Source organism: Salmo trutta, chromosome 24 (assembly GCF_901001165.1).
Source record: "Salmo trutta chromosome 24, fSalTru1.1, whole genome shotgun sequence".
Lineage (NCBI taxonomy): Eukaryota > Metazoa > Chordata > Actinopteri > Salmoniformes > Salmonidae > Salmo > Salmo trutta.
Window position 1 is genome coordinate 22,578,487 of NC_042980.1, and position 19,596 is coordinate 22,598,082.

Here is a 19,596-nt window from a genome sequence, read left to right on the forward strand (position 1 = left end):
TTAAGTGTTAAAAAAGGGGGAAGGAGATCAGTAAGACAGTTGACTTGAGTACCTGAGGTAGTGAAGGTAGATCATAGTAGTAAAACCTCTGACAGCGGCTCTTATGTCCTCTAATACGGCTGCTGAGATTCTCTCTGTGGAGTTAGCAGTGTTTTAGAGATTTAGAAACCACGGAATGAACTTCTCTGCTCTGCAGTGCCCACATGGGAAATCCTGCCTGGCTCATAGTTATTCCAGTGTCAGAGAAGGAAAAAGTAAAGAGATGCTCCTTCTTTTTCTACCCCCATAGATATGGTTTATTGTAGTCTGTTATAATGATTTATATGACTATTATAATCTTGGGGACTCAGTTCCATGAGGTCAAATCCAAGACAAGATTATTTCTTACATTCTTACCATGTTTTGTTGTCTTGTGCTATTAGTTTGATTCATTTAATTCTATACACGCCGAGCAAATAGCACTCAAATAGCACTTAGAGTTACTTTGTATGATCCTAATCTTTGTAATAATAGTGATATCTCTCAGATGTCGGCTACATTTTCTGCATTACATTCCCCAGCTGTTTGCATCCCAAATGGCACCCTATTATCTATTTAGTGAACTACTTTTGACCAGAGCCCTATAGGTGCCATTTTGGAATGGTAGAATGGCAGCCTGTTATGAAACAGTGATTAATGAAGGTTGTCTAAGGAGTGATGGATGTAATATGTCCGTTACTAGGAAGTGGTGTGATTGCTTTCTGTCGGTAGTCATGGATCTGTGATAAGGGAAGGAAATCCCACGTGCCAAAGCCATGAATGAGTAAAAATGATAAATGTGCATACCAATTCCACCAACAGTGAGCTAGTCCTGCAAAGCCATAGGAGTAGTAAGCTTTCTAGTGACACCATCAGAAATAAAAGTATAAAATATTCAACTAGAGAAATGTACACCTTTTTATTTAGCATTTAATTTTTTATTTACAGTAAAATTACAGGAAAATGTTTCTCAAGATTAGAAAATGTTATGCTGATGATTAGGAGCAGCGTGTCTTCTCTAGAGTGTCTTGAGACTTTTCCCTGACTCCACAGTTGTCCCTCACGATGAAATCGGGGAGAGTACTGTGGATTTGTCTCCATCCTTCCTTTTGTTTGTACGTACGTCTTGCCACAGAGATTCGGCTTTTACAAAATTACACTGATTGGCCAAGGCGTGGAGCTATAGTAATTAACTGAAATTTACTAGTCACACGCAATATCTCCATTAGCCCAAGGTGGTGGCGCTGCATCATTTGTGCGGGACTACATGTTTACTGTTGCCTCTCAAGTAGCCAGTATGAAGAGGGACCATTTTTACAATGTCCTGTTATTGTGTTGTTTTTGGATAGGTTCTCTTTCATTTATCATTAACTGTAAGAGACAGTTGTGTTCCTTGTCTACTATGAACAACATTATAAACAGGAAACTAACGTTTGTTTAATTATGTGCAGTACTGCAAAATTCTGTAAAATGTTATAAATCCACAAAAATTAAATGTATTTTGCCATAAAGTATTTCAACAATGTTGTTTTGTTCCTACTGATCCTGGTTCCACCTGTGGATGTTGAGGTGTTTAGGTTGGAGTGTTAACTCTGGTTAATACATAAGATCACACAGACAGGGTGTGACAACAACAAACTACATACAGTAAGGCTCAGTGAAAATATACTCAAACACCATTCACCAAATCGTAATGCTTTGCTTCGATTTACCAATGCATAAAAACATTCCACAATAGGGGCTTACAGGTCTATCGAGGGGGAAGTCGTAACGCAGTACGTCAGTCACCAAGCTACATCTTAGTGCTCTTCTCTACTGGGTTCAAGTACATACTGTTGTCTGTCTGGTCCATGTGGTATTTCTGGTTCTTTTTCAAGTTGTCTTCATCGTCGTCATTGGCTGCCTTGTCTGGGAACAGCTTGTCTAGCTCGTCAGGGTCTACGTAGGTGTAGAAGTAAGCCATGATGGAGAAGATGATGCAGACTGCCACCAGGAGGCCAGCGAACAGCAGGAACTCCATCCACTGGGAATTAGAAGTTCGACTCAACGTTAAACACATTTAACACAGGTCTATGTTGTTATTTGAAAGCCATATTTATTACCCTGCTGTACTCTACTTGAGAAAGGGACCAAGACAGTAATGATGTTGTGATTGATTGCCCTCTAGTGGACTACCACAGACATTTGGTTCTGTTTTACTGTTTTTAACTGTTTTATGCAGTCTATGGGTTCAATGGTGCAATGACAAGATTTTCTAAACGGCACAGTGAAAACAAAAGCACTCTTCTACTACTGGGACTGGGACCTACCTGATCCAGACCTGCCCCCTCTGCGACGATCAGCACAATGACATTGCCAAAGGCTACAGTCAGCAGCCAGCCGGCCTGCAGCACTGACTTCATGTTAGCTGGGGCCTGTATTGAACATAGACCTATATATTGTTTATCATTGGTGGGGAAAAGCAGGGACAGATCACACAGCTCTGGGGGATAATAGTGATGATGCACACGTTCTTTACTCAAACATTATATTCTCTCCTTGTAAAGGCGGAATTCCAAATAATCAACCCATAACCTTGTAATCCCCCAACGCATTTCATGTAGATCTGAAAGGGTTCAGGTTGGTATCAGCAATATGGTTTTAGCTTCATCTTGCCCTGTGAAAGGCTAGGTAGAATTTTCATCATATTGGACACCCCAATTCTTTCAGATATTCAGAGGTGCCTACACTATATAGGCATTTTAGGCTTATTATCAATACTCAACCAATAACCAATTACCAATCACTGCTGACCTGTGAGTAAGACAACTACTGACCTGTGAGTAGGACAACTACTGACCTGTGAGTAGGACAACTACTGACCTGTGAGTAGGACAACTACTGACCTGTGAGTAGGACAACTACTGACCTGTGAGTAGGACAACTACTGACCTGTGAGTAAGACAACTACTGACCTGTGAGTAGGACAACTACTGACCTGTGAGTAGGACAACTACTGACCTGTGAGTAAGACAACTACTGACCTGTGAGTAGGACAACTACTGACCTGTGAGTAGGACAACTACTGACCTGTGAGTAGGACAACTACTGACCTGTGAGTAGGACAACTACTGACCTGTGAGTAGGACAACTACTGACCTGTGAGTAGGACAACTACTGACCTGTGAGTAGGACAACTACTGACCTGTGAGTAAGACAACTACTGACCTGTGAGTAAGACAACTACTGACCTGTGAGTAGGACAACTACTGACCTGTGAGTAGGACAACTACTGACCTGTGAGTAAGACAACTACTGACCTGTGAGTAGGACAACTACTGACCTGTGAGTAGGACAACTACTGACCTGTGAGTAGGACAACTACTGACCTGTGAGTAGGACAACTACTGACCTGTGAGTAGGACAACTACTGACCTGTGAGTAAGACAACTACTGACCTGTGAGTAAGACAACTACTGACCTGTGAGTAAGACAACTACTGACCTGTGAGTAGGACAACTACTGACCTGTGAGTAGGAGAACTCGAGGCCTGTGATGGAGAACATGACTTCTCCTGCTGTGATCAGGACGTATTGTGGAATCTGCCAGGCTATGTGGACATTGTTGGCCTTCACATCCTCCATTTTCTGGAGAATGATCTCTCCAGGATGCTGGGAAAAAAGTAAAGGAGGTTAGTACTGTATGCCAGTGCAGGCACTGAAAATGCTAACAATGCCAAGGTTGTGTGTTCAATTATCGCAGGCTAGTCCAGGTATTTATAGTTATACTGGCTTCAGGCTGTAGCAGGAAACACATATAGTATCTACAGTATGGTCTTTTGTGGTCTCATGTAAAACCAGTGGCCTGACTCACTCCTTTGAGAATGACAGTGTACGAGGCTCCAAAGTCAAGCAGGCCCAGGGTGATGAGGAAATCCTGTGAGCCTGATGTACACTTATCATTTGTGTACCTGTGAGAGATGGGATAGGTGAAGGATTTAGAGAAGGCAGAGGTAAAAGTGATCTGTGTCTACTGAGATATGATCTAGTATTGTATCTATTACCAATTTGTTAATATATCACTCAGATTTTCAATGTTAGAAAATTAGGAATATCAATTATAGGATATTCTGTCAGTGGACTGGGATGAGATACTTTAATATTTGTTAAGGTGAACTACAATGGAAAGGAAATATGCAAGTCATACTCACTCTTTTCTTTCCACACTGTTATGGGGAGATATGCCATAGTCAGCAGGTACGTAAAAATCCACAGCACCCACTGTTATGTTCACAGCCTCGCTCCGTGTGTTGATGAATCTGTTTGAGACAGTGTACATGTTAAATGCTTCAGCTCCAATACATTTCTAATGCAGGTATGCAGAGATGGGATAAAGTGTATTCATTGATCTATAGCTGAGAGTTATGGGGAACATGTATTTTTCCATTGTACAAGATGATTCACAAGATGAACTCTTATTCTTTCCTCCAGTTAAATTCACACATAAAAACATCATTACCTCAGGTACGCTTCCATTTTTTCACTTTTATGTATGTTGTCTGTCGCCTATATTATGAAAAAATAAATAAAAAATAAACAGAAAAGATCATGAAAGTTGGAAATACAGAAATCATTTCTGTAGTAGGCTATTAAGAGCTACTGGTCGTTCAATAACTTTTGTAATCATTATCGTGCTTCAGATCAGACTTCAGACTCACTAGTTTACACACAATCCCAGAACCATTGCTGTGCAGGACGAGAGTGTAGGCTTTCTGCTCTGTGAAGGTCTGGACACACTGGTAAAGGATTTCATTTTGGGTGACCGCCATATTGATGGTCTTGTTGTGTCCCCCTAGTTGAATATGCTGATATGCTGGTGGATCCTAATGGTCAGACACAGTGGCAGAGTGAATTGACAAGGCTTACGTTCAGCTATATAGCCAAAACAAAAGACACGCTGATTCAGAAGAACACACTCCTATCTGGTAGGACTGCTTTCTGTAAGAGCTGCTGTCAACGTTTATAAATACATGTGTTATACGCATAGTATTATCAACTTAAGTTAAGTTCATAGAAATAGAATTACAGGAATGTACAAAGCCACCCAGACCACAGCAATTTGGCCACACCCTCATGGGTACATTAATTCTATGGTTAGGTTACAGTAAAACATCCTGTTTGGTATTATCCTGTAATGTGCTTTACTGTTGTATTGTTTTACAAATCTGCCAATCTAGTTTACCTCATAGGATTTGATGGGTTGTGAGAAGAGGTTACTCCCGGGGATGTTCAGTTTGACGTCACTGACAGCCAGATTGTAGACCTGTAGCAGACATTGTCCCTGTGGCGCAGTCTCCACCACCGTTTTCTACCAGAGGCAAAGAGAAGATAGAGGGGACATTAGAATCAAGGTAGTCTCTTCCCACAGCTACAGCTGCTATAGGTAGGGTAGAACGCCATGATTCTGTCACTATGGATTTAAAGAGGTCGTTCCAGAAGTTATTGAGAATTATGATAATCTTGCAAAAACACGATTAGGGATTGTTCTGGCCTTTGGCAAGTTATACAAACAAAATCTAAAGTGAAATTGAGCCAGAGATGTTTAGTCTTACCGTGACATTGACCTCCACCAAGGTGGCAGAACCGAAGGCCAGCGCTGCAAAGATCATACCCACAGCCATCTTCTTCAGCGGCCTGAGAAGAGATAGAAGAATCTGACAATCAAACAATCTGACCCCACTACCCTTAGATACCTTACACTACACTCTTATAGACTTTTAAAGATGCCCTCTTGGATCTTAAGCACAAATTCATAACATATAGTACGAATTGGATAATTTTTTTTGCATGACATAACATAGCATTCGAAAAGGATGACGTAGTATATGACTTGATGGCGAAGTACACAAAACATGGGGACCACTTTTGGCTTGTGAGCACCACTTTCAAAACTACTGGCTGAATTTCTACAAACGTTCGAGAGTGCATCTTTAACAGACTGCTTGACGGTCAACTCACATTGTCCCTAACACAGTTGTTACCACGCACTACTACACAGTACTAACCAGTAGTACACAGTTGCTACTACACAGTAACAACAATTTCTGTTCTCAGAAATGATTAATTTGGTCAGTTGTTTTATATCTCTGTAGGAGAAGACGTTTGCACAACATTGTTTCCACGTATCTTTCACCCATCTCTATGACATGATAAGATCACAAGGTTTGGTAGAGCAGCTACAAATGTTTTCTTTATGGCCAACAGGAAGCTGTGTAAGCCACATGATGCCTGTTCTTGCACCATTACTCCCTTAGTTTCCTCATAAAAGATGACTGTGGAATGCTGTAGTGTCCACCGTCAGCTAAAGCTCCTGCTCGTTTAGAGACGGGCTGTATCTGAAAACATAGCCTTGCTTCCTTCATCCTTGTTTCCCCAATAATCCTTAAAACGCATTGGAGAAGAGGATCCAAGGTCCCTCCTCCAATGAGCTTTGATAGGAAAGGCAAGGAATTGAGGAAATAAGGACGGAGGAAGCCAGGATGAGACAGCTAGTGTTCAGACACACAAGGTCCACTCACGTGAGATTGATCCTACACAGGCCTATGAGTGGGTACACAACCATGTCAAAGATAGGCACAAACACGAGGATCAGCAGAGCGTTTAACATCTGAAAAAACAAGCAAGAACAAAACACAGGGCACACGCCTATAAATGACAATAAAAAATCCCCTAAAAATATCATAAAATCATAAAGGTTAATGCAGCATACTTATAAAAGACACCAGTAAATATTTGTGCTCAATGTTCTCAATAAAAAGATAGCCTTATGGTGGTAATGTCCATTATAAAAGGGTTTGGGTTCAGGAGAAAACAAGTGTGATCTTAGTCAAGGCCATGGTTCCAGTTCTAAACTCAGCAAAAAAAGAAACGTCTTCTCACTGTCAACTGCGTTTATGTTCAGCAAACTTAACATGTGTAAATATTTGTATGAACATAACAAGATTCAACAACTGAGACATAAACTGAGCAAGTTCCACAGACATGTGACTAACAGAAATTGAATAATGTGTCCCTGAACAAAGGTGGGGTAAAAATCAAAATTAACAGTCAGTATCTGGTGTGGCCACCATCTGCATTAAGTACTGCAGTGCATCTCCTCCTCATGTACTGCACCAGATTTGCCAGTTCTTGCTGTGAGATGTTACCCCTCTCTTCCACCAAGACACCTGCAAGTTCCCGGACATTTCTGAGGGGAATGGCCTTAGCCCTCACCCTCCAATCCAACAGGTCCCAGACATGCTCAATGGGATTGAGATCCAGACTCTTCGCTGGCCATGGAAGAACACTGACATTCCAGTCTTGCAGGAAATCACGCACATAATGAGCAGTATGGCTGGTGGCATTGTCATGCTGGAGGGTCATGTCAGGATGAGCCTGCAGGAAGGGTACAACATGAGGGAGGAGGATGTCTTCTCTGTAACGCACAGCGTTGAGATTGCCTGCAATGACAACAAGCTCAGTCCGATGATGCTGTGACACACCACCCCAGACCATGACAGACCCTCCACCTCCAAATCAATCCCGCTCCAGAGTACAGGCCTCGGTGTAACGCTCATTCCTTCGACAATAAACGCGAATCCGACCATCACCCCTGGTGAGACAAAACTGCGACTCGTCAGTGAAGAGCACTTTTTGCCAGTCCTGTCTGGTCCAGCGACGGTGGGTTTGTGCCCATAGGCGACGTTGTTGCCGGTGATGTCTGGTGAGGACCTGCCTTACAACAGGCCTACAAGCCCCCAGTCCAGCCTCTCTCAGACTATTGCGGACAGTCTGAGCACTGATGGAGGGATTGTGCGTTCCTGGTGTAACTCGAGCAGTTGTTGTTGCCATCCTGTACCTGTCCCGCAGGTGTATGCTCGGATGTACCGATCCTGTATAGGTGTTGTTACACGTGGCCTTCCACTGCGAGGATGATCAGCTGTCCATCCTGTCTCCCTGTAGCGCTGTCTTAGGTGTCTCACAGTACGGACGTTGCAATTTATTACCCTGGCCACATCGGCAGTCCTCATGTCTCCTTGCAGCATGCCTAAGGCACGTTCACGCAGATGAGCAGGTACCCTGAGCATCTTTCTTTTGGTGTTTTTCAGAGTCAGTAGAAAGGCCTCTTTAGTGTCCTAAGTTTTCATAACTGTGACCGTAATTGCCTACCGTCTGTAAGCTGTTAGTGTCTTAACAACCGTTCCACATGTGCATGTTCATTAATTGTTTATGGTTCATTGAACAAGCATGGGAAACAGTGTTTAAACCCTTTACAATGAAGATCTGTGAAGTTATTTGGATTTTTACAAATTATCTTTGAAAGACAGGGTCCTGAAAAAGGGACGTTTCTTTTTTTGCTGAGTTTAGTATAAAGATTATAAGCAGTAGTAATGTATTATATACTGTTAGGAAGTGAGTAACCTAAGTTAGCAGGTGTGAAAAAACTATTGAGCGAAGGCCCCATATCAATTTTTCAGGGGAAGCGGAAGTTAGGTTGAAAATACTGTATTCCTGAAAACATCGTCTTTCTGTCGACCCCGCAGAGAGTGGGAAGAAAGTAAGGAACTGCAGGTACCTGCATTTGATCAGGCTTCAGGACAAATGTTGATCCCTGTAACATGGAGACAGATTTTACAACAAGATCTCAATTTCAGATTACAGTCAACGATAATAAAACAATTCAGAATACTATGAAATCATAAATATTGTACAATCACCTTTTACCACAGTTGTAAAGCACATTGCTACACAAGGAAATAAACTTACGAAGACCATTCACAACGAGACTCATACCACTGTTGTTATGTACTGTACATTGAAAGAAAGAAAAAGGAACTTACGAAGGCCATGTTCATCCGGGTGGCCTGGAGAGTCCAACGGGATCCCTAAAGCATCACAAAACAAAGATGGCTGAAAGTTATCATGTTATCACTGGCCCATTCATTGTATTCTATGGCACTGGATAGCTGGTTCGCCGTCACCATTCACTTCAATGGCAAACCTCATTAATCCAACATGTCCTTGGCTTCTAACATGCCTAATGGAAAGCCAAACGAAATGTTCTTACCTATAAACAACATAAATTCCCTTCCTTTAAAACTAAGATGAACGTTTTTGTTCTACTTGTTAGTTTGAATCACTGTGTTATATAAGAGGAATGTTCCCACGAAGTTTGGGTTCGGGAATGTTGGATAGATGTGGGTTTGGAGTTTTCCCTAATCAGATGGTAGTGTGGTGCTGTTTGTTGTTGGCCAGAGGAGAGGAGAGGAACCTTAAGATCAAGCAGTGAGGCAAGCAGAACTTGGGGTCCCAGAGGGCAAAGCTGGTTGAAATTACTGTCTTAACTCAGTCCATACCCACTGTATTGGACTGTATCCCGGGTTTCGGAATCATGAAAGGTATTGCTTAGGCCGGGGCTTTTTAACAGCGAGGGTGGTGATTACTGTTCTCGTGAGGCTGGTTAGGGTAAGGGTAAGCGTTGGGTCCTTACCTGCTGGTCAAACAGAGCCCAGAACATGGGCAGAGGGATGTAGAGCACTAGAACCCTTAGGACCATCTTAATCTCATGGATCAGACGTCTCTGTAGAGAAACACATAGGAAACCATACATTATGGGTCACTACCAGGAGAGACTTCTTTATCCATACACATATACCTTTTCCTGTAGACGTTCACCTCTAGGCCAGATCTCCAAAGACAATGCAATTTTATGAAAATCTTAGGGACAATAACGTTTTCTTATCTTTATATTATTTTATCATATCTTAATCTGAAACATTGTTAATGGGGGCAGTTAAAAGCTCCATGAAGTCATTCTAGTCGTCACTGGAGTTAATCAGAAAAAGTTATTTCATTCTTGATAATCATACCGGATACTTGTCCTCTGCCCAGTCCAGCCAGTGTTTCTTCTTAGGGTCATACTTAGAGCTCTTCCAGCGGTTCTTGATGGCCAACTGTAGGATGGAGGGAACAGGAGCAGTCATGGTACAATATTAAGCACAGGGACAGAATTTCTCAGAGGTTTATCTTTCTGTAATCTCAGAACCCAGCACCAAATATTGAGTGTGCTGGCCAGCAATGTTAACAGTCTGCCACGAGAGACATCTTTCTATGGAAGTATATGACTGCTGAGAGAGTGAGAGACGGATGACTTACCCCCATGCACTTACACACATCCAACAAGATGTTCCCTTCCGGTGGACTCTTCTTATACATCCCACTTCCAGAGATGAACACAACTACAAAGACATAAACATATAAAGAGTGGAGTTTGAGTAGATGTTGAGTAGAAGTTCTGCTAAACTCAGCAAAAAAAAGAAAGTCCCTTTTTCAGGACCCTGTCTTTCAAAGATAATTTGTAAAAATCCAAATAACTTCACAGATCTTCATTGTAAAGGGTTTAAACACTGTTTCCCATGCTTGTTCAATGAACCATAAACAATTAATGAACGTGCACCTGTGGAACGGTTGTTAAGACACTAACAGCTTACAGACGGTAGGCAATTACGGTCACAGTTATGAAAACTTAGGACACTAAAGAGGCCTTTCTACTGACTCTGAAAAACACCAAAAGAAAGATGCGCAGGGTCCCTGCTCATCTGCGTGAACGTGCCTTAGGCATGCTGCAAGGAGACATGAGGACTGCCGATGTGGCCAGGGTAATAAATTGCAACGTCCGTACTGTGAGACACCTAAGACAGCGCTACAGGGAGACAGGATGGACAGCTGATCGTCCTCGCAGTGGTAGGCCACGTGTAACAACACCTGGACTGGGGGTTTGTAGGCCTATTGTAAAGCAGGTCCTCACCAGACATCACCGGCAACAACGTCGCCTATGGGCACAAACCCACCGTCGCTGGACCAGACAGGACTGGCAAAAAGTGCTCTTCACTGACAAGTCGCGGTTTTGCCTCACCAGGGGTGAGGTCGGATTCACGTTTATCGTCGAAGGAATGAGCGTTACACCGAGGCCTGTACTCTGGAGCGAAATTGATTTGGAGGTGGAGGGTCCGTCATGGTCTGGGGTGGTGTGTCACAGCATCATTGGGCTGAGCTTGTTGTCATTGCAGGAAATCTCAACGCTGTGTGTTACAGGGAAGACATCCTCCTCCCTCATGTGATACCCTTCCTGCAGGCTCATCCTGACATGACCCTCCAGCATGACAATGCCACCAGCCATACTGCTCGTCCTGTGCGTGATTTCCTGCAAGACTGGAATGTCAGTGTTCTGCCATGGCCAGCAAAGAGCCCGAATCTCAATCCCATTGAGCGCGTCTGGGACCTGTTGGATCGGAGGGTGAGGGCTAGGGCCATCCCCCCCAGAAATGCCCGTGAACTTGCAGGTGGAAGAGTGGCCACACCAGATACTGACTGTTACTTTTGATTTTGACCCCACCTTTGATCAGGGACACATTTTTGAATTTCTGTTAGTCACATGTCTGTGGAACTTGTTCAGTTTATGTTTCAGTTGTTGAATCTTGTTATGTTCATACAAATATTTACACATGTTAAGTTTGCTGAACATAAACGCAGTTGACAGTGAGAAGACGTTTCTTTTTTTGCTGAGTTTATTTGACATTGGTTATTAAAAAACTGATTGTAAATGTACTATGGCAAAACAGTTTTATGAGTGTTGGTCTCCTCCAAAGAGCACTCCCTAACTGCAAACAAATGATCATCACTGTTGTCTTTCTGTCAGACCAAGGGAGAACTGAGGGGAGACGGACATGCGGGAGTTCCCAATGAGTTCCCGAAGTGAAGTCCTTTTGACATGTACAAATTTGAATTCTAGGAGTTCCTACAGAAGCCTTTTCCACCCATGGTCATCCCTGAATGGTTAGAAGTAAACAAGACCCTTACTCTCTGTTATAGTAAACTTCTTGACTACACACTGAAGAGTGTTGATGATGTGTGCTATCTGGGTGGGTGACATTTGTTTAGGAACTAGACTTGTTTACGCTGCTGTGCGTTTTTGTTGCCGATCTTACTTTGCTACCTAACGGTTTTTACTTTTTCATTACCGTATATTTTTACTTTTTACCCTCACTCAACTTTTTTCATTCAACTTTCTTACCCCGGAGGTTTTATCTGGACATGGTTCGTCAGGACTTCAAACAGCCGAAGCTAAGTAACATTAACATGATGCCTTCTAATTGCAGTCGTTGTACTTATAATATACAGGAGAACGATCGCCTTACGGCAAGGATAGCTGTGCTGCAAGCCCAGCTTCAGACGCAATCGTTAGGCAAGGGTAATTTCAGTGTAGGAAAGGATGAAACAGCGTCTGTGCCACCAGCAAGTACAGATAGTAACGTTAGTATAAACCCCCTCGCACGGTCCCCGCAGCCGGACAACTTTCTCATGGCTTCTGGAGGGAAACGCTGTAGGAATGCTCAACCGGTGTCGCTTATTCAGCCGACAGAAACTTTCAACCGGTTCTCCCCATTAAGTGAGTCGGAGTCGGAGGCCGAGACTTCTCTGGTCTCTACTCCTCCCGCTGTGGGGTCTGAGACGCTGACTGCTCCCACCATTAGCTCTGACAAATTGAAAACCCTAGTCATTGGCGACTCCATTACCCGCAGTATTAGACTTAAAACGAATCATCCAGCGATCATACACTGTTTACCAGGGGGCAGGGCTACCGACGTTAAGGCTAATCTAAAGACGGTGCTGGCTAAAGCTAAAACTGGCGAGTGTAGAGAGTATAGAGATATTGTTATCCACGTCGGCACCAACGATGTTAGGATGAAACAGTCAGAGGTCACCAAGCGCAACATAGCTTCAGCGTGTAAATCAGCTAGAAAGATGTGTCGGCATCGAGTAATTGTCTCTGGCCCCCTCCCAGTTAGGGGGAGTGATGAGCTCTACAGCAGAGTCTCACAACTCAATCGCTGGATGAAAACTGTGTTCTGCCCCTCCCAAAAGATAGAATTTGTAGATAACTGGCCCTCTTTCTGGGACTCACCCACAAACAGGACCAAGCCTGGCCTGTTGAGGAGTGACGGACTCCATCCTAGCTGGAGGGGTGCTCTCATCTTATCTACGAACATAGACAGGGCTCTAACTCCTCTAGCTCCACAATGAAATAGGGTGCAGGCCAGGCAGCAGGCTGTTAGCCAGCCTGCCAGCTTAGTGGAGTCTGCCATTAGCACAGTCAGCGTAGTCAGCTCAGCTTTCCCCATTGAGACCGTGTCTGTGCCTCGATCTAGGTTGGGCAAAATTAAAAATGGCGGTGTTCGCTTTAGTAATCTCACTAGTATAAAGACCTCCTCCATTCCTGCCATTATTGAAAGAAATTGTGATACTTCACATCTCAAAATTGGGTTACTTAATGTTAGATCCCTCACTTCCAAGGCAGTTATAGTCAATGAACTAATCACTGATCATAATCTTGATGTGATTGGCCTGACTGAAACATGGCTTAAGCCTGATGAATTTACTGTTTTAAATGAGGCCTCACCCCCTGGTTACACTAGTGACCATACCCCCCGTGCATCCGGCAAAGGCGGAGGTGTTGCTAACATCTACGATAGCAAATTTCAATTTACAAAAAAAAAACAATGACGTTTTCGTCTTTTGAGCTTCTAGTCATGAAATCTATGTAGCCTACTCACTCACTTTTTATAGCTACTGTTTACAGGCCTCCTGGGCCATATGCAGTGTTCCTCACTGAGTTCCCTGAATTCCTATCGGATCTTGTAGTCATAGCAGATAATATTCTAATTTTTGGTGACTTTAACATTCACATGGAAAAGTCCACAGCTTTCGGAGCCATCATCGACTCAGTGGGTTTTGTCCAACATGTCTCTGGACCTACTCACTGCCACAGTCATACTCTGGACCTAGTTTTGTCCCATGGAATAAATGTTGTGGATCTTAATGTTTTTCCTCATAATCCTGGATTATCGGACCACCATTTTATTGCGTTTACAATTGCAACAAATAATCTGCTCAGACCCCAACCAAGGAGCATTAAAAGTCGTGCTATAAATTCTCAGACAACCCAAAGATTCCTTGATGCCCTTCCAGACTCCCTCTGCCTACCCAAGGACGTCAGAGGACAAAAATCAGTTAACCACCTAACCGAGGAACTCAATTTAACCTTGCGCAATACCCTAGATGCAGTTGCACCCCTAAAAATTAAAAACATCTGTCATAAGAAACTAGCTCCCTGGTATACAGAAAATACACGAGCTCTGAAGCAAGCTTCCAGAAAATTGGAACGGAAATGGCGCCACACCAAACTGGAAGTCTTCCGACTAGCTTGGAAAGACAGTACCGTGCAGTATCGAAGAGCCCTCACTGCTGCTCGATCATCCTATTTTTCCAACTTAATTGAGGAAAATAAGAACAATCCGAAATTTATTTTTGATACTGTCGCAAAGCTAACTAAAAAGCAGCATTCGCAAATGGAGGATGGCTTTCACTTCAGCAGTAATACATTTACGAACTTCTTTGAGGAAAAGATCATGATCATTAGAAAGCGAATTACGGACTCCTCTTTAAATCTGGGTATTCCTCCAAAGCTCCATTGTCCTGAGTCTGCACAACTCTGCCAGGACCTTGGCTCAAGGGAGATACTAAAGTGTTTTAGTACTATATCTCTTGACACAATGATGAAAATAATCATGGCCTCCAAACCCTCAAGCTGCATACTGGATCCTATTCCAACTAAACTACTGAAAGAGCTGCTTCCTGTGCTTGGCCCTCCTATGTTGAACATAATAAACGGCTCTCTATCCACCGGATGTGTACCAAGCTCACTAAAAGTGGCAGTAATAAAGCCTCTCTTGAAAAAGCCGAATCTTGACCCAGAAATTATAAAAAACTATCGGCCTATATCGAATCTTCCATTCCTCTCAAAAATTTTAGAAAAAGCTGTTGCACAGCAACTCACTGCCTTCCTGAAGACAAACAATGTATACGAAACGCTTCAGTCTGGTTTTAGACCCCATCATAGCACTGAGACTGCACTTGTGCTCCTAGATCTTAGTGCCGCTTTTGATACCATCGATCACCACATTCTTTTGGAGAGATTGGAAACCCAAATTGGTCTACATGGACAAGTTCTGGCCTGGTTTAGATCTTATCTGTCGGAAAGATATCAGTTTGTCTCTGTGAATGGTTTGTCCTCTGACAAATCAATTGTAAATTTCGGTGTTCCTCAAGGTTCCGTTTTAGGACCACTATTGTTTTCACTATATATTTTACCTCTTGGGGATGTCATTCGAAAACATAATGTTAAATTTCACTGCTATGCGGACGACACACAGCTGTACATTTCAATGAAACATGGTGAAGCTCCAAAATTGCCCTCGCTAGAAGCCTGTGTTTCAGACATAAGGAAGTGGATGGCTGCAAACTTTCTACTTTTAAACTTCGGACAAAACAGAGATGCTTGTTCTAGGTCCCAAGAAACAAAGAGATCTTCTGTTCAATCTGACAATTAATCTGGATGGTTGTACAGTCGTCTCAAATAAAACTGTGAAGGACCTCGGTGTTACTCTGGACCCTGATCTCTCTTTTGAAGAACATATCAAGACTGTTTCAAGGACAGCTTTTTTCCATCTACGTAACATTGCAAAAATCAGAAACTTTCTGTCCAAAAATGACGCAGAAAAATTAATCCATGCTTTTGTTACTTCTAGGCTGGACTACTGCAATGCTCTACTTTCCGGCTACCCGGATAAAGCACTAAACAAACTTCAGTTAGTGCTAAATACGGCTGCTAGAATCCTGACTAGAACCAAAAAATTTGATCATATTACTCCAGTGCTAGCCTCCCTACACTGGCTTCCTGTTAGGCAAGGGCTGATTTCAAGGTTTTACTGCTAAACTACAAAGCATTACATGGGCTTGCTCCTACCTATCTTTCCGATTTGGTCCTGCCGTACATACCTACACGTACGCTACGGTCACAAGACGCAGGCCTCCTAATTGTCCCTAGAATTTCTAAGCAAACGGCTGGAGGTAGGGCTTTCTCCTATAGAGCTCCATTTTTATGGAATGGTCTGCCTACCCATGTGAGAGACGCAGACTCAATCTCAACCTTTAAGTCTTTACTGAAGACTTATCTCTTCAGTAGGTCCTATGATTAAGTGTAGTCTGACCCAGGAGTGTGAAGGTGAACGGAAAGGCTGGAGCAACGAACCGCCCTTGCTGTCTCTGCCTTGCCGGTTCCCCTCTTTCCACTGGGATTCTCTGCCTCTAACCCTATTACAGGGGCTGAGTCACTGACTTACTGGTGTTCTTCCATGCCGTCCATGGGAGGGGTGCGTCACTTGAGTGGGTTGAGTCACTGACGTGGTCTTCCTGTCTGGGTTGGCGCCCCCCCTTGGGTTGTGCCGTGGCGGAGATTTTTGTGGGCTATACTCGGCCTTGTCTTCGGACGGTAAGTTGGTGGTTGTAGACATCCCTCTAGTGGTGTGGGGGCTGTGCTTTGGCAAAGTGGGTGGGGTTATATCCTGCCTGTTTGGCCCTGTCCGGGGGTATCATCGGATGGGGCCACAGTGTCTTCTGATCCCTCCTGTCTCAGCCTCCAGTATTTATGCTGCAGTAGTTTATATGCCGAGGGGCTAGGGTCAGTCTGTTTCATCTGGAGTATTCTCTTGTCTTATCCGGTGTCCTGTGTGAATGTAAATATGCTCTCTCTAATTCTCTCTTTCTCTCTTTCTTTCTTTCTCTCGGAGGACCTGAGCCCTAGGACCATGCCTCGGGACTACCTGGCATGATGACTCCTTGCTGTCCCCAGTCCACCTGGCCATGCTGCTGCTCCAGTTTCAACTGTTCTGCCTGCGGCTACGGAACCCTGACCTGTTCACCGGACGTGCTTGTTGCACCCTCGACAACTACAATGATTATTATTATTTGATCATGCTGGTCATTTATGAACATTTTAACATCTTGACCATGTTCTGTTATAATATCCACCCGGCACAGCCAGAAGAGGACTGGCCACCCCTCATAGCCTGGTTCCTCTCTAGGTTTCTTCCTAGGTTTTTGGCCTTTCTAGGGAGTTTTTCCTAGGGAGTTTTTCCTAGCCACCGTGCCTCTTTCACATGCATTGCTTGCTGTTTGGGGTTTTAGGCTGGGTTTCTGTACAGCACTTTGAGATTTCAGCTGATATACGAAGGGCTATATAAATACATTTGATTTGATTTGATTTGATTTTGATTTGACTAAAACAAATTAGCCAAAAGACCTGCAGACTGTATTTACATATGTCAACAACATTTGTGTAATGTTTGTATTGTTATTGTAACCCACCTACCGCTAAATCAAGCATATGTTATAATGGACAAGACCAGCAAGTAGCCAATACCAGCCGTGTGTGTGTGTGTGTGTGTGTGTGTGTGCCTATGCATGTTTGTGTGTGTCTAACACAGTTCCGTGTTGTTTTGACTGGCGAGGCTCCATGTTTACCAGGCCCTACACACACATCGGTGTTCCTGCCATTAGGGTCTTTCTGCTGACTGCCTCAGAATCCCATTCTTCTTTAGGGTTCACTGCCTCTGCCAGGCTAAAGCATGCGCTATCAAAACAAACTCTGTTTTCCGACTCGGGGGCCACAGCCCCCCACTGTGACCCATAATGGTAGCTTGGCCATGTGAAAAGTAGCTCATGTATACAAGTCTGCTGCACAACCAGGTCTGTGCTGAATGCATTCAATACATACTTTACCCAGCAGTCAAGGTTGTAATCTGGTAATGTAATAACATCCTTTCTACCAGGTTTACTGACTGGGTATATTCTAGTCTCAAGTAGAAATCCAGACTGGCTTCATAAGAAGAGGTGTGAAGAAGAGAGTACACTCACCTAGAGCAACGACCATCAAAATCGCTGGTACTCCGAAGGCAAGAGCATAGCAGTCACCACCAAAACACTGCACATCTCCTGCAAGTGTAAGAACACACAGTACAGTTAAGCTGTGCTGTCTATGCAGCAGCCATATGCAATTTCAGAGGCCAAAGCCCTCACTATTAAGGTTAGGATTAAGGTTAATGTTGACACGAACCTCGCAATATTGGTGTGATGAGTGTCGATAAGACACTCCCACCATTGATGGACATGTAGAAAATGGAGAAGAATTTCCTCCTTTCATTTGTCTGAGGTGAGAGGGAAGAAAACCAATGATGGTGAACACTGTTTAATATCAGAAAATCAATTTAGATTAGTTCTTTTACAGCTCAATAAAGTTGTTGTTTTCTTCCATTCATGGCTGAATTTCTATCATATTTCTACTTCAATAGGCCTTCAACAAAACACATTTTATGTGGTTCAATCACAGATGTTAGATTGAACCATCCCTCACATATTGCAGTGACGGTATAAAAGCAGGGGTTGGAACTGAAAATAGTTTCTAATTATTTTGTTCTGAACAGAAGTATTATTATTTTTTCTTCGTTCCACTGTTCTGACCCGCAAAATAAAGTTCTGAACCGGTTTGGGCCCCAAAAAAGTACAGATATGCACTACTGTTCAAAAGTTTGGGGTCACTTAGAAATATCCTTGTTTTTTAATGAAAAGCCAAAAAATGTGTCCATTAAAATACATCAAATTGATCAGAAATACAGTGTAGACATTGTTCATGTTGTAAATGACTATTGTAGCTGGAAATGGCTGATTTTTAATGGAATATCTACAAAGGCGTACAGAGGCCCATTATCAGCAACCATCACTCCTGTGTTCCAATGGCACTTTGTGTTAGCTAATCCAAGTTAATCATTTTAAAAGGCTAATTGATCATTAGAAACGCTTTTGCAATTATGTTAACATAGCTGAAAACTGTTGTGCTTATTAAAGTAGCAATAAAACTGCCATTCTTCAGACTAGTTGAGCATCAGCATTTGTGGGTTTGATTACAGGCTCAAAATGTCCAGAAACAAAGACCTTTCTTCTGAAACTCGTCTATTCTTGTTCTGAGAAATGAAGGCTATTCCATGCGAGAAATTGCCAAGAAACTGAAGATCTCGTACAGAGCTGTGTACTACTCCCTTCACAGAACAGCGCAAACTGGCTCTAACCAGAATAGAAAGAGGAGTGGGAGGCCCGGTGCACAACTGAGCAAGAGGACAAGTACATTAGAGTGTCTAGTTAGAGAAACAGACTCCTCAAAAGTCCTCAACTGGCAGCTTCATTAAATAGTACCCGCAAAACACCAGTCTCAACGTCAACAGTGAGGCGACTCCAGGATGCTGGCCTTCTAGGCATGTTTTTTTACATTTAGCTTGACATTGAATTGCTTCACCAATCAGTGTGGATAGAACTGCTTGCTTTGGAGCGGGTAAGCGATTTAATCTGTATAGGAAAGTCATTAAGAGCAAATTGTATTTTGCCGTAACAGCATAGTTTTAATCATAGTGAAAGAAAAACACACACTGTGTAACGGTTGTCGTCTGAAGAAGTGGACCAAGGTGCAGCGGAGTTAGTGTTCATTATTCGAATTTAATATCAACAACATGAACACTATACAAAACAAGAAAAGATTAAACCGACAGCAAACAGTCCTGTCTGGAACAAAATACTGACAGAATCACCCACCTCCAAAGGACCAAGCAGCAGA

At 43.1% G+C, this 19,596-nt stretch overlaps 1 protein-coding gene across 1 annotated transcript in view; it reads right to left on the reverse strand.

Moving 5' to 3' along the window:
• Positions 1 to 922: 922 nt before the first annotated feature.
• The window catches only part of LOC115160947 (solute carrier family 15 member 2), a 33,635-nt gene continuing 14,961 nt past the window's right edge, over positions 923 to 19,596 (reverse strand). The window contains exons 7-23 of the mRNA XM_029711511.1: positions 18,049 to 18,139; positions 17,850 to 17,927; positions 10,191 to 10,273; positions 9,905 to 9,988; positions 9,526 to 9,615; positions 8,876 to 8,920; positions 8,611 to 8,646; positions 6,575 to 6,663; positions 5,609 to 5,690; positions 5,239 to 5,364; positions 4,715 to 4,879; positions 4,516 to 4,562; positions 4,208 to 4,315; positions 3,871 to 3,967; positions 3,525 to 3,668; positions 2,328 to 2,432; positions 923 to 2,041 (exon numbers count right to left, since the gene is read on the reverse strand). Coding sequence (XP_029567371.1) covers positions 1,811 to 2,041; positions 2,328 to 2,432; positions 3,525 to 3,668; positions 3,871 to 3,967; positions 4,208 to 4,315; positions 4,516 to 4,562; positions 4,715 to 4,879; positions 5,239 to 5,364; positions 5,609 to 5,690; positions 6,575 to 6,663; positions 8,611 to 8,646; positions 8,876 to 8,920; positions 9,526 to 9,615; positions 9,905 to 9,988; positions 10,191 to 10,273; positions 17,850 to 17,927; positions 18,049 to 18,139 — 1,701 coding nt within the window. The 3' untranslated portion in view covers positions 923 to 1,810. The remainder of the gene's footprint in view (positions 2,042 to 2,327; positions 2,433 to 3,524; positions 3,669 to 3,870; positions 3,968 to 4,207; positions 4,316 to 4,515; positions 4,563 to 4,714; positions 4,880 to 5,238; positions 5,365 to 5,608; positions 5,691 to 6,574; positions 6,664 to 8,610; positions 8,647 to 8,875; positions 8,921 to 9,525; positions 9,616 to 9,904; positions 9,989 to 10,190; positions 10,274 to 17,849; positions 17,928 to 18,048; positions 18,140 to 19,596) is intronic.